Raw genomic sequence first — 23,190 nt, forward strand, 5'->3', positions numbered from 1 at the left:
GTAGTTTGATAATTTCAGGTATTTACTGCTAGCTATTCCAATTCATTAGAACCTAAAAAGGATTGTCTATATTGTACATAAGAGTGCCCACCAGAGTGACCTCTTGGCTCCTTTTGGAATCTCTCTGCCACTGAAACTTATTTCATTTCCTTTCACATCCCCCTTTTGGTCAAGATGTTCTCCATTCCACGATGCTGGGTCTAGATTCCTCCGCTGGAGTCATATTCCACGTTGCCAGGGAGATTCACTCCCCTGGTGTCTGATCCCATGTAGTGGGGAGGGCAGTGATTTCACCTGCCAAGTTGGCTTAGCTAGAGAGAGAGGGCCACATCTGAGCAATAAAGAGGCATTCGGGAGGAGGCTTTTAGGCACAGTTATACGGAGGCCTAGTCTCTCCTTTGCAGCAACAGTCTTCCCAAGGGCAAATCCTGTGGTAGAGGGCTCAGCCCATCAAACCACCAGTCCCCTCTGTCTGTGAGCACATCAGCAACCATCAAGGTGGGGAAGCTCAACACCCCTGCATTCTCCACCAGCTCCTCAAGGGGTACGCATTCTTGGAAAATAATTTTGCTGTTTTCTCCAAGCACTTGTAAGATTTTATTCCACTGAATTCTGGCTTCAGTTTTTGCTCTTAAGCCCCTACTGTCAATCTAATTGTCATTCCTTTATAGTGACCTGTCTCCGACTGCATTTAAATTCCCCTTTTTGTTTCTGGGGTTCTTCAGTTTCACTACAAAATGTCCAAGTTTTTGTAGTGTGCCTCAGTATGTAGATTCATGTTCATGTCTTTGATCAGTTCTGAAAAGTTCTCTGTCATTTTCTCTTCAAATTCTCTCCTCTTTCTTCTGGAACTCTGACTATATGTTAGACCTCTCTCTATATTCCAGTATGTTAACTCTCAAGCTCTTTTTCACGTATCTGTTTTAGCCTTTGCTACATTCTGAGTGATTTCTTCAGGAACATCTAACAGTTAATTAATTCTCCACAACATTCAAAGATATCTAAATGGCTATTTAACCCATGAGCATAATCACCCTCAGCAGTCTCAGGTTTGGTTTAACAATCAACTCATGTAATACTTAGGGTTAGTCCAGCTCCAACTTAGCCTTGTGCAGAGTATAGGACAGGAAGCACAGCATATGTGGCCAAGGCATTCTCATCAAGAGGCCACATAACAAGCCCAGGTGCAACTTCTAGACCCCACCACAGGGAACACACTTAGTTGCCAGAGAACACGCTGATTTGGAAGTGAATTGTTTCAGCACAGATAAACCCAATAGTTTTTATTGAATCCTAGTAATAACAACACCCAAGGTCAGTATGCCAGGCTTACAATCCTGTCTAGCTAGATGCAACCCTTAAATGAGGAGATTCAGAATACACAAAGTTGGTAACCAGTTCTGACAGGAGTGCTAAGTAAGCATTTGCCCTCAGAGCAACTTGGCCTTTTAAGAGAGCTTATATAAGATTCTCAAGACTTTTGTTTTTGTTTTGGGGCTTTGGGGGGGGGGGGGTTATTGTGTTTGCTGCTACTTGTGAATTTTTTCTTACATTGAGTGAGCCCAGTAATAAAGACTGTTTTATGAAGGATCCTTTGTTTTGTCCTCTCAGTATCTATTCAGTGATACTCTCTATAATGATATTTAAATACCAAACTTGAAAGGAAATAGAATCCTAAATGTAAATAATAGTTTCTAAATACACATTCACATACACACATTAGTTTATTTGCCACTTACTTTTTCTTCTAGAAACACACAGGAACCCACTTTTGCTCCTTTTGTTCTGTGCTGCACTACTGAGAAACTTAAGACTGTTCAACGAAAGGCAAACATTTCAGAAGATCTAGTTGTCAAATAATTTTTTCATATATATTATCATTTTTAGTAAATGAAAACGATATCTTCCCTCACCACTTAGAAGGACTAAACTGAAAGAATTAGATTTAAATATGCTATCATCTGTCAAAATGATTCTAATTTGGGGCCTTTGGGAAAAATCTAATGCTATTTAAATACGTTATTGAAATGCAAGTTCTTTCTCTTTTGTAGAGTATTGCTGTTTAGGTGCAAACTGGGTGTAGTGCAGTATACAGTTGTCAGATCATTTACCACCATTGTTGCTTTGTAAGTATACAGAATTTAAATTATTATTCATTTTTAAATCCTCATAATGTTATTTTTACTTACGTGAGAACTGAGTAGGAAAACAATGTTAATTTACTTGTTTATAATATAGGTCTACTCTGATGTAGAAAACATAGTATGTAGAAACCCTACTCTAATAAAATAAATAAGGTAACCATTTATTGGCAAAGAATCACAGATAGGGTTCTTTCTGCATAGTTAATTTAGAAATACGTTACGAGCACTGTACTCCAAGAAAGAAATCATTTTTCTTTTTATACAATTCTGTCAAGGCTTAGGACTTGAGGTAAAATGTGGTATCATTAAGCTACTTGGCAAAACTATTTCCTAAAAACTCAAGAGCATCAGATTAATTTAAAGCAGAATTTAAAGCAGGTAAATTGTATGTTTTATCTGCTACTCCTAATATTCTGCATGTTCACAGAGGAAGAATGGAAACATTGGTGAAGGAAGCCTTCAGTTCTTTATTCTCCCTTTGAATTAGCAATTACTTAGCCACGTTTCCCTTAGAATTAAGAGTAGCTAATTCCCTTTAGGAACACAAGCTTTATTTTTCTGCAGTTTAGAAATCAGGTAAGCATATAAATACTGATGGTAATATCTACTGAAGTCCATCTGGATATTCACAAAATTTACCTCCAAGGCAATTTTAAAAGGAATTACAGCTGCTGTTATAGACCTGCATTCTATGTTTATAACAATCATGTTTTTCAAAATTAAGCATGTTTTTGAATCTAATAATTACCTTTTCTGGTTCAATGTATGTTTTATTTTGGATTTCATGCAAATTGGAGGAATTAGCATGTTAACATTTCTAGAAAAAATCTTTTTCTGGTAATTTTTCAACCACCTCTGTAATGAAAATCAAGTGATTATATATAGGATCTCTCAGATGACCTGACTTCTAAAATTTAAGTATTACTGCCCTTGCAATATTCTGAAATATGTTTGGATTTGTTTAATCATGAAGTTGTCTCATTTTCACCTTTTTTTAGAGTCTGTGAGCTGCTTGGCATATATGATGAAGGTAACTTTAGCTTTTCAAATGCTTGGACTTACTTGGTTATAATAAACAATATGTCACAATTGGTGAGTAAATATGTCACAATTGGTGAGTAAATATTCATTTTTCCTAACTGTACTAATTAGTATCTAATTACTCTAAATTTTCTTAGGGAAAGTTTCTTCTTGGGATAAAGCTTAATTGTTAATTTTCAATCTTGAAATTTGATTTATAGGAGGAACTTCAAGAAACTTATATATCTTTGTTAAATATTTGATGACTTATGTACTGATCTGATGAATTCTGCTAGTTCATTTATATAACTCATGCATAGTTGTGTATGTCACATTTGTAAAGCACAATGTTCTAAACAGTTTACCAGCAGAGTTGGCTTACAGAGAGAAGCCACATTTGAACAATAAAAGAGTCTCTGGGGGTGACTGTTAGGCACAATTTTAAGTAGGCTTAGCCTCTCCTTTGCAGTAACAAGCTTCTTAAGGGCACGCCCCAAGATCGAGGGCTCAGCCTTCTGAATTGGTAGCCCCCAATGCTTGTGAGAATGTCATCAATTCCCCAGGTGGGGAAATTTAATATTTCCACATTTCTCCCAGTCCCTCAAGGGAGCTTTGAAAATTTAAAAAGTAAATCCAACTGGACTGACATCCGGTTCTCATGAAAAATGTTTCCCTGATTCTTTACTTCCAGATTTCATGGTCACAATTTCATTTAACTAGTACTTATTTTAATATTGCCTTATAAATAATATGTATACAATGTTATATAAGATAGACTAGTTAATAATCTAAGCCTTTGTAGACTAGTGGGAATTTGTTTATAAAAACCATTAAGAAGATGATATCTTTTTATTTGGGCTGAATGAGAGCCTTTTCTTCTGTTAATTTCAATCATCTGTTCATTGTTTTCTTTATGGGCCCCAGTAAGTGAACATTCAAAACATTTTCAGGAAAGTACTAATGTTATATAACATCTTGTCTGAGAAGTGTCACATAGTTAGTATAGTCAGCCATAGTAAACTTTAAAAGTTTGTTGGTAACTTAAAAAATAGTGTAATACTCTAATTATTATTCTTGTTATTTTTGTGTGTGTGCTAATGAAGGTGTCAGGGATTGATTTAGGTGATGAATGTACAACTATGTAATGGTACTGTAAACAATCGAAAGTACGATTTGTTTTGTATGACTGCGTGGTATGTGAATATATCTCAATAAAATGAAGATTAAAAAAAAAAAAAATAGTGTAATAAAGCCTAGAAAAATTTTCCTGAAACATTATTCTCTACCGTGTTTCTGGTTTATAACTTAAAATATTTCTATTACCATATTTAGTTTTTCTTATTGAAGAAGTTCCAATGTTAAATCTTAATTGTTTCCAGTTTGCCATGTATTGTCTCCTGCTATTTTATAAAGTACTAAAGGAAGAACTGAGTCCAATCCAACCTGTTGGCAAATTTCTGTGTGTAAAGCTGGTGGTTTTTGTTTCCTTTTGGTAAGTGTTGCTGTCTATTAAGTGTTCTCACTTTCTAAAGGTTGATAAAACTGTTTAGTAGGGAGCATTTTAAAAATTTTAATGCAGAAAATAGATTTAAAATGTCCTCACTTACCTTTTAAAAAGGTCATCTTTAGCCGTTCTAAGAGCTTCATAAAGATATAATCAAATGGTTAATAAAACATATTAGGAAAATAATTTGAGACATACATGCTAGCATTAGAGAAATCATTAAAGTAAATCATGGTGCTGTCATAGAATACTATACAGTTTGGAAGAAAAACACTGTAGAATATTTAATGATATGAGGAAATGTTTGTCAGTAAAACATTTTTTAAAACAGAAGGCAAAATGATACATGTTTAGTACAAGGATGGGCAGAGAACCTAGAAACAAATATATTAACCAGAATGCAAGTAACACACCACCCAGAAAGAATGATTTACATTTTGGTGTACAATTGTCTTACATAAAACTCTACAGAAATGATTTTATACTATAAAAACTTGTATAACTGAATTATATGTTCAGTAATACTGTAAATATAATTTTCTGTCAGTAAAGAGAGCTTTTTGGGTTTTTTTTTGCTTAGTATTTTTTCATGTAGATAGGAATTTTTAGCCAAACGACTGACATATAGGTTGTTTCTAATTTTTCCGCCATTACAAGAAACACTGGTAAATGTTCTTGTGTATATAACTATGAAAGCTTGTCTTTTTCATTACTGTTTAAATTTAACCTGACATCATAGCCCTAGATTTGCTTGAAATGCTTCTGCATGATTCCCTCTCTTGGAGTCAGATCCCTTCTGAGTTTGTCGCTGGCACCAGTACTTCAAACAAGACTATTTTCAAAATGGCTGGTTTTTAAAAAGTCAATTAATTCATGTATAAACATTTGAATATCTGTTCTTTATTTAATTTTAAGTGCCTATTGTTGAAGGTGTTAGGCACTGTCTATCTATAGGAAGAACTTAGACTTTAATTGCTTGTGCATACTTTCAGAGCAAAAAACAGTGTATCATCCAAGTACTGAAGCTATGAGAAAAATCAAAATTCGAACCAAAACAAAACAATAAAACTTGTAAAGCAATATATTTATATAGATACCTACCTTCCTCATAAAAGGAATGTGCCACATTTCTAAATGCTGTAAATGCAAGGTGGTGGTGGTAATTGGGGATGGGAAGGAATGAGGGGTGTGGGATGGAGGCAGTCCACAGGTTGCATACTGGGGATTAGTTTTTTTTAATGGCATATTTTTAAAACAACTGCTCATTTTATGCTTGATATAGATTTGGTGTTTACCTTTTCCTAAAATATAGGCAAGCAGCAGTTATTGCTATATTGGTAAAAGTTGGTGTTATTTCTGAAAAGCATACATGGGAATGGCAAACTGTAGAAGCTGTGGCTACAGGACTCCAGGTTAGTAGTACTGTCTCTGAGTTCTATACAACCTTACTATTTGTTAAGCACTTTCACATATCAGCTCCACTAGACCCTATAACATAGGTTTTGGGGCTACTATTGTCCTCACTTTACAGATGAAATAAATAATGACTAATTTGCAGCAGAGCTACAAGTAGTACCTGGATTTTGTTATGCCCAGTCCATTTATATTTCTGCATTTCTCCTTAGTTCTTGGGCAGTGGGTTAAGAATACTTGTACTTTACTAAGAAATACTTGATTGAAGGGAGTACAAGATAGATTTAGATTCTGGCATTTTGTCCATCTCTTTGTTTTTTTAAAGAGGTCAAAAATAATTATTTGGGGAAAAAAAATGGAAAATGAATATAATCTTCTGAAAAACAAGCTGTTGATACTTAAGTACTTTTGAAAAGGGAGAAAAAGCTTCTCCCATACCTAGAAAACTAGATGTAAACCCAAAGAGGAGTAATACTTTTGTTATTGTTGTAGGACTTCATTATCTGTATTGAGATGTTCCTTGCTGCTATTGCTCATCACTACACTTTCTCATACAAACCCTATGTCCAAGAAGCAGAAGAAGGGTCATGCTTTGATTCTTTTCTTGCCATGTGGGATGTTTCAGATATTAGAGATGATATTTCTGAACAAGTACGGCATGTTGGTAAGTACCAGCCATTTAATTCATCCAGATAGGTAGGTTAATATTTTTCTCTTAATAAAGTAATTAGTATCTGTGTAACTGACTGAAGGACTTTGTACCATGCTAGACACTCTTCATATGTGGAATGGAAGCCTATTTAGAGAATGGTGAGTTTATAGTGGTCAAAGTAACTTAACTTTTGGCTAACTTGGAAACCTTTCTATTACTTTAAAGGAAGGACAGTCATGGGACATCCTAGGAAAAAATTTTTTCCTGAGGATCAAGATCAAAATGAACATACAAGCTTGTTATCATCGTCATCACAAGATGCAATTTCTGTTGCCTCTTCTATGCCACCTTCACCCATGGGTCACTACCAAGGGTTTGGACATACTGTGACACCCCAGACTACACCTACTACAGCTAAGATACGTGATGAAATATTGAGTGATACTACTGAAGAGAAGAAGGAAACTTCAGATCAATCTGTGGCCTCCTGAACAGTGTGCAAAAGCAACTGCTACTACCATATTATCTGATTACCTGGTATCCCATTGCTCAGGATTTTGTGCTTGGGATGAGCCATAAATGATGGAAATTTTCAACACTAAGATAGGTGAAAGCCAGGTACAACTATTGGATTTATGTAATTACATTTTGTATATCACAAATAATCAGTCTAAATTTCCTAGACTTAGAGTTGATTTCTTAACATTAGAGCATCACATACTCACATGGTAGAAAACAATCCAAACTGAATGTTCCTGATCTTACATTGCTTTATCAAGAGGATGGACAGAAGGAAAAGAAAAAAAAAAAAAAAAAAAAACTGCTTTCTACCAGTGCTACATGACTGTAATGCTCTGGAATTAGCAAGTGTAATTCAGAAATATGAATTAGTGGGACTTAATCATAATCATGTGCCATATATGCTTACCTAATAATTATTTCTCTATTTCTCAACTGGATGTCTTTCAATAAATGAGGATTTATCATTTATTTTCTGCAACTTTTCATGTCTCTCATTTTTTAAAACATAAACCCTTAAGTTTTACCCAAAATTTCTTAATTAGAAGCACAGTAAAAATGAAGTAAGTCAAAAACAACAAAGGGTTAGAAATTATATAACTACAATGAAATTTCCTGTATCTTATATTGCTACTAGAAGAAATAACTAGGAGCTAATCTTACTCATTATTAAATAATAAGCTAGTGATAGTTTATAGCTTAAATTCTCATTCAAGTTTGCATTCCCCAAACACAAAACCTGAGACGGTGTTTTCAAAGTACAGAGTATTGAAGGAAGCAAGGTTGCAATCAACAGGTAACCAAAACCCTCCAGTGTTCTTCATGTTTCCCAATTATAAATTAGGAATTAAGAAAAACCTAATAACTGAACGTTTTGCTTTATTTTGCTTTACTTACTAATAACATGACAATAAGGATGAGGCTAAGTAACCCTCACCTTTATAGCTTTAATACAGAAAGTGTTTAGCAGAATGTATAGTAAAATCAAGCAATAAAAGTGAATAAAAAGGTTTCTTAATTTAAACAGCAAATAATGGTACACCCTTTTCCAGAAAGGAAGTCTGCAGCAATATTTTTACTATAATGCTACTTTTTAATTTATTACTATTTTATTAAGGTCAATTTTTAAAATAGTTGATTGTTAGAAGGAATTAAATTCTTATACCCTATTTTATGATTGCAACGCCATTAATTGAGAACATGAGAATTTTTACTTGCTTCTCTATTTGAACAGTTTTTCATTAGAGAACTTCTCTTCATTGCTTTACTGTGATGCTGACATTGCTTTTGTGATGCTGGATGCTGAGTACAAGTTCCTCTCCCATTTTAACCTGGATGGGATTATCTAAAACAACTGCAGCTTGTTTCCAGTGGGAGGCTTCACTTGATGTGTCCAACCTAGTCTCTTCATCAAGGTATATATGATACCAAAATGGAATGGCAGTCACTTGTCCAGATTTACAAATGTGTACCTATAAAAATTAAGAAATTATGAAAACTACAAAAATTTTATGAGGGTAAGTAGCATAGACTTGGGTAGGTAAATCTTTAGTCAATTTCAGATACAAAATTTTACAAAGGAGTGAATACATTTAATCCCCAATCAAAATTAATATCAACTTATTTTATTCACTAATATTTACTCAAGCCTATTTTTTTATATTCAGGAAAGAATACAACTTCAAAAAAAATGGCAAAAACTTTATATGTATAAAGTATTATTTAATTTAAGGATAATTCTAAATATAATAAAAATTAACCATTTTGCGTGTTGCCCTTACCTTTACTTCTCTGTTGGAGGTATTCAGATATGGAGTCATTAAGTCTAATCTTAAGAGTTCCACTGGCTTGCTTAAAGGAATACAGGGCAATGAGGATAAGTCCAGAAATACACGTATGGGTACCTAGGGAAAGTAAAGATTTTTCACTTTTATGCATTCTTTTTGTAGCTAAAGCTCAAGTGCTTGCTTTATACTTGTCTCCGCATTAAACAGTGCTTTTTACATCTATCACCTCATTTAAATCCCACATCCAATCTTAAGGCATAAGGACTTCTGTTATTCTAGTTTTATAGGAAGAACAAACTAAGGTTTAGGCAGCCTAAGTAACTGATCATGGTATCTATAGATCCTTCACTTGGATATGAGCAGATTAAATTTTTACATAAGCCAAACAGCACCAAAAACTTCAAGGAATACCTTGTGTGAAAAAATGAACTAAGTAAAGAGTATGTTGATTATTGAATTGTTTTAGCAAAAGGCCAAATTTAGCCAAACAAATTCATGGTGGATTTCATCTGGAAAGTAAGTTTGTTTCTAGAAGGCAGTGGTCACAACCTTGGCTGCACATTAAAATCACCTAGGTGCTTTTTAAAAAGCCCAAAGCTCAGGCCACAACCCAGACCAATCTGGAGTTGGGATCCAGGTAGCAGTGTGTCTAAGAAAGTCCCCAGATGTTTCCAATGTACCATTCAAAGTTGAGAACCACTGGTATTCAAGTGTCCATCAATTTCAGGAGCAATGGAAACCAGCTATTAATAAATTTTAGCCTCCTCATTTGAAATATAATGGAAACAACTGTTTCAAAATTTTCCCTTTGTCCTGCTCTGTATTAGAGTAACTTTTGTGGATAAAGAGGACACAGATAACAGACCTCTCCCTGGGCATCCTTGGAGGAATCCACCCTTTCCTGAGTTTTGGTGACCCCATACCATCGTGAAGACCCCTCATTATGGTCTTTATTCCTATTTATATCAGTCCCCAGAAGAAACCCTAGATACCTATGTCACCTCTCATCACCTGAACTCTAATCCCCAAACAACTCTACCCATTCCTCACAGTGTCCCCATTTCTCTTGTTGCCTACTGGTCATTTCTGTCCTCTTTGCTGATTCCCTCTATATTCCCAACTCCTTAACTGTGAATTCTCTAGAGTTCAGATTTCAACCCTCTTCTCCTACACACCCTCAAGATGATTTCAGCCAGGCTTTAAATACCATCTATATGCTGCTGACTGTCCAAGTTGTATTTCCAGCCTAGATGCTTCCCTGACATCATCGAGGATTCTATGTACACAAACGTTAATTTATTCTTTCTGTTATTTTACCCTATCACCATATCAAATCGTTAACTACCTTCCCAGAATAGTTATGACCCAACAAACAGAGCCCTCTCTTTCTCATACCCCCCAACCAATCTATTGAAAAACCTACTTCAAAATTGATCCAGAATCCGACCACTTTACACCACCTCCATTGCTACTACTCTGGTCTAAATCACTTCAACCTCTTTCCTCTGAATTAACTGACTGCATCACCCATCACTCTCACGATTTCTTCTCTTTCTGGAATATTCCCATCATGTTCTTGCCTCAGACCATTGCACTTGTTAATCCTTCAACCTGTATATGGCTTGCTCCCTTATTTCCTTCAGGGGTCTGCTTAAAATGACTTACCATGAGTCTTTTCCTCGGGCATAACCTCTACAGACATGGAGCCCATACCCACACTCCCTATCTCCCTTAACCTGCTCTATGTCCACAGCACTTCTCTCACTTATCATGCTAATCTTTTTACTTTTTTGTTATTGTCTCTCTTGCCTAATGTGAATATTATTAGCTCCATGAGTGCAGGAATTTATCTGTTTAACTGCACAGCCAAATTCCCCAAACCTGGAATACTGCCTGGCATATAGCAGGCATTCAGTAAACATTTGCTGAATGAATAAATGCATTTCTGTTTTTTTCTGTCTAGTAGTTTTTACCACCTCTCATTTTGTTTCATTGGTTCACTCAGTTGCCTGTGAACAGCCAGACAATAACTATATTAGAGGAAAGGAGGCAAAATAATTTAAGAGAATGGGTGAACGAGGAGACTAGGAAATCTTGCCAGGCAAGATTATGGTGCCTCTTGAGATGAATGATAATTAGTTGAAGTAAAACCATAGTCAGCATATTCTGCTGTAGGGATACTGGTGTAGAGAAGGCAAAAAGTTGGATTTAACCAAAGTAGGGTTTTCCTGAGGCATTAGAAAAAAATGAAGAGAATGCATGTGTGAAAAATATATAGACCATGAACTACAAGCTTTTAAGAAGGGAGAACATGAGAGAAGGGAAATACAGTGGGAAAAAATGGTAGGGTTAGTTATTATAGATTCTGAGGCAATCAAAAATTTGTTGATGAGCAAGTCAAGAGGGAATAAGCCAGAAAGATAGGAGAAGGTGATAATCTGTAAACCAAAGAATAAACTCCTCTATCTTCTGATGTGTCCCCTTTATTAAACCTTCAAAGAAAGAAAGTTCCTCAACAAATTGATATTTGTTGAATAGGTACTGTTCATGGAAGAATAATGCATATTCAAACACTTGCTCTCTATAGTCTTTAGATAAAAGTTTTAGAATTCTATAATTCTTTACTCATTAACATCATATTTCTCAGAATTCTGCTTTGGCTTACAGTATTCCAACTTCTTCCCACCTCTGTCTCCAACACCAATAGTCTTCTCTCTAGACATTCTATCCACTTTCACAATTTTAACTTGCAGATTTGTATTTTGATGCCAGTGCCTTTGCCAGTTTCATCCCCATTTCTAAATACTGACTTCTTGTTTCCAAAACAGACATTAACCATTTTGTCTTGAGCACCTAGATTCCTGTCCCCTGTGGTGTGAATGCCTCAGCTCTGGACATTACCTGTTCACACCTATCACCTGCCAGCCCGAGGTCTCAAGATTAAGGGTTCAAGTTTAAAATGTAGATTTTGCAACTGCTTCTTTCTTGGACAAGTGGCATCATTTTTCATAAGACCAGAACCAGTGCCCAACTTTTCATTCATAACAGTGGTGTTCAGAAGACTATCTATAGACTCTTGTCAGTAGGTATGGCAAAATTCCTTGGCTATTCTAACCCCTAGGTTGATTTTACCCATTATAAGTTCTTTGGTCTAGAAACGACTACCATACTAATTAATCCAGCTAAACAACACAGTGACTGGATAGAACTGAAGCCCATGAAGGAGATAAGATAGATGGTGGATAGCAGTTCCCTGGCTGAATTTTTTTCTAGGTGCTTACTTGAAACTGGTTAATGAATGGTGCTATATTTAATCCAAGAGTATGTTCTGTTCCTTGAACAGCGCTCTCTTCTACCAGTGTCTGTGATTCCACAAGCAACCCCAACATCAGCACATACTGAGGGAAGATCTTGCCTCCAGATTGCAGCAAACACCTAGAGAAGGAAAATATTTAAGAAAACATTTTGATTTCCCATATTTTATAAATACGAATAACTAAGAATCATAATGAATAAGCAAGCTAAAAGAATGTATACAAACATTCTAATGGACTTTGCTTTATTGGCTGATAGTTCAGAACACTAAACCCCTGAAAATAACTTCCCAACTAGTCAAACCTAAAGTGACTGCTGATAATACGGAAGAGAAGAATAACCAGTTTTAGATGGATCTTTAGATCTAGACAAGATTCGTCAATGGGTGCTAAAACTAGTGAAATTTTAATGAGGAAAATACTATTTACATTTTATCAACCTATAACCCCACAAATGACTTATTCATTACAAAGGAGAGAATAATAACTTATTGTGGAAAATCTGGTGCAGACAACTTAAACCACATGATCAAAATTAATATCATTAATAATGGGATAAAGCAATACCATGTATCTCCTAAAGTGAAAATCTGTGGTATTCCTTTCTAACATTAATAATTTGAATCTAATAAGAAAACATGAAGAACATTCTACAAAATAAATAGCCTATACTCTTCAAAATTCTTAATGTCATGAAAGATTGAGAAACTGATTAAAATAAAGGAGAATAGAGAGACATAAAAACTAAATGCAATGTGATCTTAGTTCAGATTCTGGACCAAGAAAAGAAAGATATAAATTTATTACTGGGATAACTGGGAAAATCTGAATAAGATTTGCAGATCAGATAACAATATTGTATTAATGTAAATTTCCTAATTTTGATAATTGTACTGTAGTGAAGTTAAGTAAATGTCCTTGTTCTTAGGAACCCCATACCAAAGTAGGGGCAAAGGGGCATGATATCTGGAACGTACTCTCAGCTAGTTGAGAAAGAGAATAAAGCAAATTTGACAAAATATTAACAATTTGTGTATCTGGGGGTCGGGTATATGGTAATTTCTTTATATATTTTTTTTAAGTTTGAAATTATTTCAAAATAAAATGTTAAATACTCTTGTTGGAAAAAAAAAAAAATATATATATATATATATGTATAACTCTAAATGCTACAGAAGAAGATTGTGAGTAAAGGTTAACAAAACCCTTGATAGACCACATTGGGACTAAAAGAACTATGAATGAACTATTAATACCTAATATGACGCCAAGCCTTTGGGCTTCCCTGAGTATGGTGTAATTTTTAACCAGGTATTCCTATTGTTGGGACTTGGAAATGTGCCTATGGGAGTTACTGGTAACTATATGAAGCTTAGGGCTTGCAAGCCAAAGTGGTTCTCACACCCACCCATATGGTCTTGTTTTTCCTAATATCTGAGCTGTGTGTGTGTTTTGGAGGGATTGAGGGGCAAAGGGGTAGGGATAGGTAGCAAAAATAGTTCCCAGATAGCTGTGAGGACTCCTGCTAAGAACATGCACCTGACACTGCCCCAATGGCATACAGTTTCCTGTCTTGTAATCTTCTAAGGGGAGCCAGTGCCAGGTGTGGCCTATCAAGTTCGACTATACAGTTGAATCCAAGACCATAGTGGTTGAATAACTGAGATACAGTAAGACAAATTTGAAGGTTAGGAGTGATTAAAGACCATTCATGAACCACAAACCAATAAAATGTGAATATCTTGTTGTTACTTATTTTGGATTTAAATAAATAAACATATGGTTAACTGTCTCCACTGAAAATCCTTACATCAGAGCCAGAAATTCTATAAAATTTAACCTATACAATTTGACCATATGCAACTGTGTTCTTCCTACTATCCTATACCATTAAATGACAGTAAAAAAGAATAAGCTAGTCCATCAGAGAAGTTAGAAGTGAGGACTGATGAATCAAAGCAGCAAAAATGTAATATAAAAAATGAACATACAGGACTAGAAAAGAAGAGGAACTGAGGAGGCAGTCTTCCCAGGAGAATTCTAAAGAGGCTCAGGACACAGAAACACCAGGTAAAAAACCAAAAGGAGAGAGCACAAAATGGTGGAGTAGGAAGTTTTACACGTCACTCCCTCCACCAGAAAAATGAACAAGCTGGAAAAAGACTGAACTAAGAGGTAACCCTAGAATGAGAATGGATTTTTAGAACAACCATGGGAGTGGCAGGTAAAGGAAGAGGCTGCTAAGATTTCAGCTTTTGTAAGGAAAGATAAGCGCACAAACCAACAACCATCCCCTTTCTTCCATCCCACATATATGGCTGTGGAAACGCAGCCCTGACTTCAGGAAGGGCCAGCTGGGGCCAAGACAGGAAAAGGAAGCCTTGTCCTCCAAACGCTGGGATTGGAGGTTGAGGTTGGTCTGCAGGATCCCTGAGTTATGAATAAGTGTGAACCCTGGCCTCAGTTCCTGCCCTCTTAGCAACAGCAGCTTCCGGTCTCCCACCAGCATCCAGTGTAAAGAGCCAGTGCATCTTTTTGTTTTTATTTTGGTTTATTTTCTTTCTTATTTTCTTTCATTCTTATTTTCTTATTCTTTCTTTTCTCTCTCTCATTATGTATCCCTCTCTCTCACCCTCTCTTACTCCCTACTCTTTGTCTCTTCCTCTCTCTCTCTCTCCCCCTCCTCTTTATTTAACTCTTCATTTTTTGTATTTCTTTTAGTCTGGCAGATCCCTGAGAGACCAGCATGGACACTGGCCTCAGTTTTGTCCTCCACAACAGGAGATTCTGGGTTACTTCTGGCATCTACTACTGATAGCCTTGGAGTGGCAGTGTACATTTTTATTCTTGTTTGGGGTTTGTGGGAGAGGTGGGTTGCTTTGTTTCTTAGTATTTTTTTTTTCTTTCTCACTTTTTGTTTCTTTTTCTTGGTCTGGTGGTCTGAAGAATGAGAAAGCTAGATATCCAGAGTCACCATTAAAAATGTCCAATTCCAAAAAAAAAAAAAACAAACAAACAGGAGACAAGAAGGTATGGCCCAGTCACAGGAAAAAAACAAAATTGACAAAAAATATCCCAGAGATCAAAGTTAGACCCACAGAGGTGGTATCAGACAGCAGGGGTGACATCTCTTTTGCTGACCCCAGTGACAACAGCAGTGTTTCACAATGAGGTGGAGATCGAGGACTTCCAATATGACAAGGACTCAGAGACCTATTTCTACCCCTGCCTATATGAAGATAACTTCTCCATCAGTGAGGAAGACTTGAAGAATGGGGAAGACTTGGCAATGGGTCCCAGCTGCACTCATTATAAAAGTGATTTATGACAAAGATCAGTTTATGTGTGAGAAACAGTCCCAGCACCTTCCACCAACAAATAATTAGTTAAATGCTGAAGAAGGCTTTAAGAATCCAAGTCTCAAACAACTGTGAATAAGCCAAGATGGAAAACTCAAATGCAAACTTACAGACCTTCTCACAGGGACAACCTTTTGTAGTTTGTTGTTCTGTTACAGAGTGTGGATTCTTTCCATCAACTGTCATGTTCACCTTCACCCAGAAGCAATCCACAGCATGATATACCTGGATTTCATGCATAAAACTGAATTGCAAATGTTCTTAATTCTCCATCCAAATTTTTGAGAAGATAATTTCAAATTAGTACTTTCCTTCAGTTTCATCATCTCTATATCTTAAACCTAACTGCTATGGTATCTGATAACAGAATCATCTACCTCAAAGTCATTAGTATTCTTTAACAAAAAACGGATTATAATTTTTACTTGGTTATTAGATTAAAATTATCCTTTCCTTTGAAATTTGACATCAACTTTGCTATTCTAAACTTAAGAAAATTAGTTGCTTTGTCAGTACTACATTTCCAGTTCCCTCACCAAGCCAGTCTCTTTAGTCTTGTCATTGTTAGTTCATATTCTGTTAAGCAAGTATTTTCTGTTATGTTTCAAGCATAGAGTGTTGGCTGTGGTGTTAAAGAGAAAACACAGTGAAGCTATCATTTTTCCAGAGCTAAAAGTTAGGGAATAAGAAAGAAAAGTAAAATGGTAAAAAATTGTTTCCTTTTCAGTATTCTGTATGTTCCTTGAAAATCAGAGCAAGATAAAAAGACAAACAACCAAGGGAAATGAAATTGGTAAGAGAATGAAAGGGGCCAAACATGTCAACCTAGTAAATGAGATGCTTAAATGATTTTGCCAGAGCAGAGCAAATTATATTTCTGTATCTATGTTTTCTTTGTTTTCAGAAAAGCTAATGAAATCATACTCCAGATGAAGTTAATATCTAGTCTTTAAAGCTGGAGGTAATGCTTTCAGCATTATTACAATATCATGTCACTACTCCTAAAACGTGAAGCCTCTACAATGGCTTTCTGAGGATGAGCTTGAAAACTGGAGACCTATTCTGAATAAATATGCCCACAGAAGCACATCTAATGTGGCATAACTAGCAACCATGCCAGAAAGGCACTCTTACAGGGAAATGTTGCCCTGGAGAAAAATAAATATATAAAGATAAGCCATAAGCCTTACTTGGCTGCAGTATTGAGAAGTAGCATGAAATCAGACTCACTCATATGGAAATTCAAAAACTCCCTTTATATATGCAACTTTCCTGGGTACGTATAAAGTTGAAACAAATGTATCTGACAGGTTGTTTGGGAAAAGGCTCCTGCAATTAAAGAGAAAAACAGCTTGCTAAAATTTGAACATCCATCCTATTATTTATTGATAAATGTGCTACACACACTCACTGGAGGTTTAAATTAAAACAAGTATGAGGCCTTTTGTTGCCTGCCTGCAGCATAGCTATGTGCAGCCACTAGACTGAGACATAATAAATCACCAAAAACTGTATGCTGGAACTACCTGGTACATCATGTGCAGTATTACATGGCATATTCTTGATGTGCTGAGAAATCTCATTGCTATATGGGATACTGACACCCCAGAAGAAATCCAGAACTGTTTTGCAAAAGCTGGTCTCGGTACCAGTGACTGCTCAAAGGAATAGAGAAGGATATGTAATAACTCTGTTTGGAATGTACTACAAAGACAAATGAACTGCCCGAACGTCAAATGTTGATGGCTTTGTAAATACTGATAGCATGTTAGCTCTCTCTGCTAATGCTGAATTTCAAACAAGAACAGCCACCCTTGATTTAGAACCCTATGAACACAGAAGAATGGGAAGAGAAGTTGCCAAAGTTGAAACATCCCAGGAGAAAAGCAGCATAAACAGCACTGGCAATCAGTGATGTGTGATAAATTGTAATAGTGGGAATGATTTTATTTCCAAAGCAACCAAATCACTAAACTTGTTTGTGAACTACAAAAAAAAAACAAAAAAAAACTATCAGGATTCAATCTTATGATAAACAGAAAGTAAAATCAGGGTCAATTTAAATATCACTAGAGTTCTGTGCCTTATTTAGCCCAACAGAATTTCTGGAGCCTTTCTAAGAAACGATTTGTAGTCCAGGGTCTGCCTCCTATTACCTTTGTAATTGCTGACAATGCCAGTGGATTCTCTATCTGTACAATTAGGAAATTGGATCAGATGATTTCTGAACTGTCAGTTCTATGTCAGGTTCAGAAGCTGGCAGGAACTAAAATGGCATCTGAAACCTCTAGAAACTCAAACTATCTAAAGCATGAATTACAGAGAAGAGAGTCTATTCTTCAGAAACTTGATGTTACCACATGTGCCAGTTTGATGTATTATGTCCCCCCAAATGCCATTATCTTTGATGTAATCTTGTGTGGGCAGATGTATCAGTGTTGATTAGATTGTAATTCTTTGAGTGTTTCCATGGAGCTGTACCCCACCCAACTGTGGGTGATGACTCTGATTAATTTCCATGGAGGTGTTACCCCACCCATTCAGGATGGGTCTAAATTAAATCACTGGAGCCATATAAATGAGCTGACAAACAGAAGGAACTCAGTGCTCAGTGCAGCTGAGAGTGACATTTTGAATAGGAGCTACAGCTAAAAGGGACACTTCGAAGAATGAACAGAAGCTGAGAGAGGAGCTACAGATGAAAGACAGTTTGAAGATGGCCATTGAAAGCAGATTCTTGCTCCGGAGAAGCTAAGAGAGAACAAACACTCCAAGAGCAACTAAGAGTGACGTTTTTGAGGAACTGCAGCCTAGAGAGGAACATCCTGGGAGAAAGCCATTTTGAAACCAGAACTTTGGAGCAGAAGCCAGCCATGTGCCTTCCCAGCTAACAGAGGTTTTCTGGATACCATTGGCCATCCTCCAGTGAAGGTACCTGATTGCTGATGTGTTACCTTGGACACTTTATGGCCTTAAGACTGTAATTGTGTAACCAAATAAACCCCCTTTTATAAAAGCCAATCCATCTCTGGTGTTTTGCATTCTGGCAGCATTAGCATACTAGAACACCACACTTTTGAACTAGAAAATTACAAAGACAGCCATTTAAATGGTTCTACATGCATTTTAGTGTACACCTCCAGAAACATTTTCTTTGGGAAGTGTCCAACATTTTTTGATAATTGTACATATTAATTTATTACCAAGATAAACTATTGATATGCTAAAGTCAGAAAATAAAAAAAAATAATACATCCCAGAAGAAGCCCAGTTGCTGGAATTATTAATTAAAGATCTTAGATCAATAGTCTTAAACAGGATCAATGACATAAAGGAAAACATGGACAAAGAACTAAAGGAAATCAGGAACAACAGATAAATAAAATAAGAATTTCAATACGAGGTAGAAATCAGACACACCTAGCAGCCATCTCCCAGCCCTCGCCTACCCCTGCCTCCTTTTCTATTGTGTGCAATGTTTCAATATATTTCCATTTCACAGCATGGGGGATATGTTAGGTCTAATGGTGCCGCCTGACAATACCTTAAATGCAGAAACAGGGAACAAGCAGACCCAACTGCTTATCACAGCGGAAATTCTCAGTAGAGGGTCCCCTCCCCCGGGGTTGTATAAATACCTCATCTTAAGGCAACACAGACTTGTCTCTCCTTTCCAATGCAAAGTGGGGCACGGGGAGCTGCCATCTAGCAACCCTGACTCAAGCAGTTGGCCTCGCCAGGACACTGGCCATGACGGGATCTCCTCCTCTGCTCTTTTGGATCCTTTCGGCTGTGCAAGTACTAAAGTGATCATTTGCTAAAAGTGTCTGTTGTGCCTCAGCTTGTGTTCCCAAGTCACACCATATAGCAACTCAGAACCAAATGGAAATCCTGGAGCTTGAAAGTATAACAACAGAAATGAAAAACAACACAGAGGGGTTCAACAGCATATTATACCAGGCAGAAAAAGGATGAGTGAACCTAAAAATAAGACTACTGCAATTGTCCAGTCTGAGGAGCAGCAAGAAAAAAGAATGGGGGGAAAAAATAAGGAAACTGTATATCATCAAGCATACCAATACCCATATCACAGGAATCCCAGAAGAAGAGATAGAAAGGGGGGCACAAAAAAATATTTGAAGAGTTACTGATGAAAAATTCCCAAATCAGATGAAAAGTATGAATATACAAATTTAAGCAGCTCAATCAACACAAAGGATTAACTCAGATCCACACTGAGATACAGTATAATCAAACTGTTTAATGCCAAAAACAAAGGGAGAATCTTGAAAACAGTAAGAGAGAAATGACGCAACATATATAGGGGATCCTTAATAAGATTAACACATAATTTCTCATTAGAAATCATGAAGGCCAAAAGGCAGTGGGATGGTATATTTAAAGTGCTGAAAGAAAAAAAAATCAACCAAGAATAATATATCCAGCACAACTGTCCTTCAAAACTGCAGAAGAAGATGGATACACTGATCAATGGAACTGAACTAAGAATTCAGAAATAGACCTCCACATCTATGGTCAATTGATTTTTGACAAGGCTCCCAAGTCCACTCAACTGGAATAGAACAGTTTCTTCAACAAATGGTGCTAGGAAAACTAAGCATCCATATACGAAAGAATCAAAGAGGACCCCTATTTCACACCTTACATAAAAATTAACTTAAAATGGATCAAAGTCTTAAATATAAGAATCAAGACTATAAAACTCCCAGAAAAAAAAAATGTACAGAAGCATCTTCAAGATCTTGTGGTAGGCAATGGTTTCTTAGGCTTTACACCAAAAGCACAGGCAATGAAAGAAAAAATAGATGAATGGGACCTCCTCAAAATTAAAAACTTTTGTGCCTCAAAGGACTTTGTCAAGGAAATGAAATGGCAACCTACTCAATGGGAGAAAATATTTAGAAACCATGTATCTGATAAGAGTTTAATATCTAGAATATATAAAGAAACACACAACTCAATTTACAAAAGGACAGAAGTATTATATTTTGCAATTTTAGAAAGTTTAAAAAAATGGACAAAGGACTTGATAAACATTTCTCCAAGGAAGCTTCACAAATAGCCAGTAAGTCATGAAAACATGCTCAACATTATTAGCCATTAGAGAAATGCAAAGCAAAACAAAAATGAAATACCACATAGCACCCACAAGAATGGCTATTATTTAAAAATGAAAAATAGTGTTCTTGAGGATGCAGAGAAATAAGAATCCTCGTGTATTGTTGGTGGGACTGTATAATGGTGCAACCATTGTGGAAAACAGTTTGGTGATTCCTCAAAAAGCTAAACATCAAACTACCATAACCAACGTTCATAGCATCATTATTCATAATAGCCAAAAGAGAGAAGCAACCCAAAGTCCATCAGCAGATGAATGGATAAACAAAATCTGGTACACACATACTATGGAATACTACTCAACCTTTAAAAGGAATGAAGTTCTGATACATGTCACTATCTGGATAAACCTTAAAGACATCATGTTGCGTGAAATAAGTCAAATACAAAGTGAAAAACATTGCATAATTCCAGTTAAAGGAAATCACTAGACTATACAAACATATATAGAGAGAAAGTAGAGTTCATGTTACCAGGGGGAGGGTGAATGGATATAGGATTTCTGTTTTTGGTGATGTGGAAGTTCTGGTAATGGATGGTGGTGAGGGTAACAGAACACTGTGAATGTGATTAACCCCGAAGAACAGTATCCTTGGAGGTGACTAAGATACAAAAATTTATGTTGCAGATATGTTTCCACAATTTTTTTTAAAAGAACAACTCAAGAGACAATGACAATTAAATGCAACATATGATCCTGGAGTGGATCTAATAATGGAGGTAAAAAGCCCGAAAGGACATTATTGGGACAAAAGGAAAATTTGGAATATAGACTGTAAGCTTTACACCAGTGGTCAAGTTACTGAACTTGAAAACTGTACCTAAAGTGGTTACAGAATATTCTCGTTCTTAGAAAATGTTCGTGGAAGTACATATTCCGTGTACAAGAGCATGACTGTATATAACCTACTCTTACTCGTTTAGAAAATAGATAGACTGACAGAGATAGATGAATTGACAGATAGACAGAATGATACAGCAGATGTGGCAAAATGTTAAAATTATGGAATCTGGGTATCTGAGGTTGGAAGTGTATGTTAGAGTTTTCTATATGGGCTTTGTATTGTTTTTTGTAACTATCCAGTAAGTTTGAAATTATTTTAAAATAAAAAGTTTAATAAAAAAATTAAAATGCCTAACAAATGATGATAAACATTTGTTACTGGGCATACAATGCATAAAGATGTAATCTTGTGACAAGCACAACATAAAGGGGTGCAACAGAGGGATATAGTAGCAGAGTCTGCGTACACTACTGACGTTTAATTGGCATCAATACAAACAAAATTTTAGTAGATTTAGGATATTAAATGTAAATCCATGGTAACCACAAGGAAAATCTGGAAAAAAACTACACAAAGCGAAATGAGAGCATCTGAAAAAAAAAAAAAGGAAAACTGTAATGGAGGAAAGGAAGAACAAAAAAGTGTAAGATATACAAAACATTAGCAAATGGCAGAAGTCTTGCCTTATCAGTAAATAACATAAATGTAAATAAACTTTCTAATCAAAGGCAGAGATTGGCAGAACAGATAAAGAAGCAAGATCCATCTACATACTATTTATAAGTGACTCATATCAGATCCAAAGACACAAGTAGGTTGCAAGTGAAATGATGGGGAAAAAATTCCATGCCAACAGTAATCAAGAGTTAAGAGTAGCTATAATATCAGACAAAATAAGACTAAGTCAAAAAGTGTCACAACAGACAACATCATATATTGGTAAAAATGTCAATTCAACAAAAATATATATCAATTATAAATATATATGCACCTAAAAACAGAGAACAAAAACATATGAAGCAAACAAAGGAAGGGAGAAATAGACAGTTCTAAAATAATAGTTGGAGATTTCCATACACTACTTTCAATACTGGATAGAACATCTAGACAGAAGAGAAACAAGAAAATGGAGGACATGAACCACGCTATAAACCAATTAGATCTAACAGGCATACACAGAACACTTCACTCAACAGCAGAACACAGTCTTTTCAAGAACAGAACAGAGTCTCTAACTAACCTGGCTACATACATCCAAGCAGAAGGCTCCTGCTAATGAGTATCTATTTGTTTTTATTAAAAACAGAAATACTTTCAATTAACTGAGACTTAAAATTGGTCATCCAAGTCTTTTAACAACCTACAGGTTAGGAAAAGCCTATAGTTCAAGTAAGGTCTACAACTCAAAGCTGCTATTCAGAAGCTGTCAGGAAAAGAAGAGTAAAGAGGGAAGGAGAAGGGGAGGGAGAAAGGGGGGAAAGGAACATAGATTTAAAAGTCAATCCAAAAGAAATGCACAGGTCACCTATCACCATTAAACGAAGCAGAGATGGA

General features: G+C 35.9%; 2 protein-coding genes across 4 annotated transcripts in view; one reads left to right on the forward strand and one right to left on the reverse strand.

The window, feature by feature from the left end:
* TMEM184C (transmembrane protein 184C) overlaps nucleotides 1-7,578 on the forward strand; it is a 36,369-nt gene extending 28,791 nt beyond the window's left edge. Inside the window, exons 5-10 of the mRNA XM_037830777.1 lie at nucleotides 2,052-2,126; nucleotides 3,143-3,236; nucleotides 4,544-4,656; nucleotides 5,981-6,080; nucleotides 6,574-6,745; nucleotides 6,959-7,578. Coding sequence (XP_037686705.1) covers nucleotides 2,052-2,126; nucleotides 3,143-3,236; nucleotides 4,544-4,656; nucleotides 5,981-6,080; nucleotides 6,574-6,745; nucleotides 6,959-7,224 — 820 coding nt within the window. The 3' untranslated portion in view covers nucleotides 7,225-7,578. The remainder of the gene's footprint in view (nucleotides 1-2,051; nucleotides 2,127-3,142; nucleotides 3,237-4,543; nucleotides 4,657-5,980; nucleotides 6,081-6,573; nucleotides 6,746-6,958) is intronic.
* Nucleotides 4,442-23,190, reverse strand: part of PRMT9 (protein arginine methyltransferase 9) — a 59,883-nt gene continuing 41,134 nt past the window's right edge. The window contains exons 10-13 of one of the 3 annotated variants that reach the window (XM_037830776.1): nucleotides 16,943-17,041; nucleotides 12,321-12,474; nucleotides 9,034-9,156; nucleotides 4,442-8,724 (exon numbers count right to left, since the gene is read on the reverse strand). In XM_037830776.1, the coding sequence (XP_037686704.1) occupies nucleotides 8,509-8,724; nucleotides 9,034-9,156; nucleotides 12,321-12,474; nucleotides 16,943-17,041 (592 nt within the window). In that variant the 3' untranslated portion in view covers nucleotides 4,442-8,508. The remainder of the gene's footprint in view (nucleotides 8,725-9,033; nucleotides 9,157-12,320; nucleotides 12,475-16,942; nucleotides 17,042-23,190) is intronic. The other 2 variants (XM_037830773.1, XM_037830774.1) reach the window with 2 other exon arrangements.

The sequence above is a fragment of the Choloepus didactylus genome, chromosome 3, assembly GCF_015220235.1.
Source record: "Choloepus didactylus isolate mChoDid1 chromosome 3, mChoDid1.pri, whole genome shotgun sequence".
In the NCBI taxonomy this organism is placed as follows: domain Eukaryota; kingdom Metazoa; phylum Chordata; class Mammalia; order Pilosa; family Megalonychidae; genus Choloepus; species Choloepus didactylus.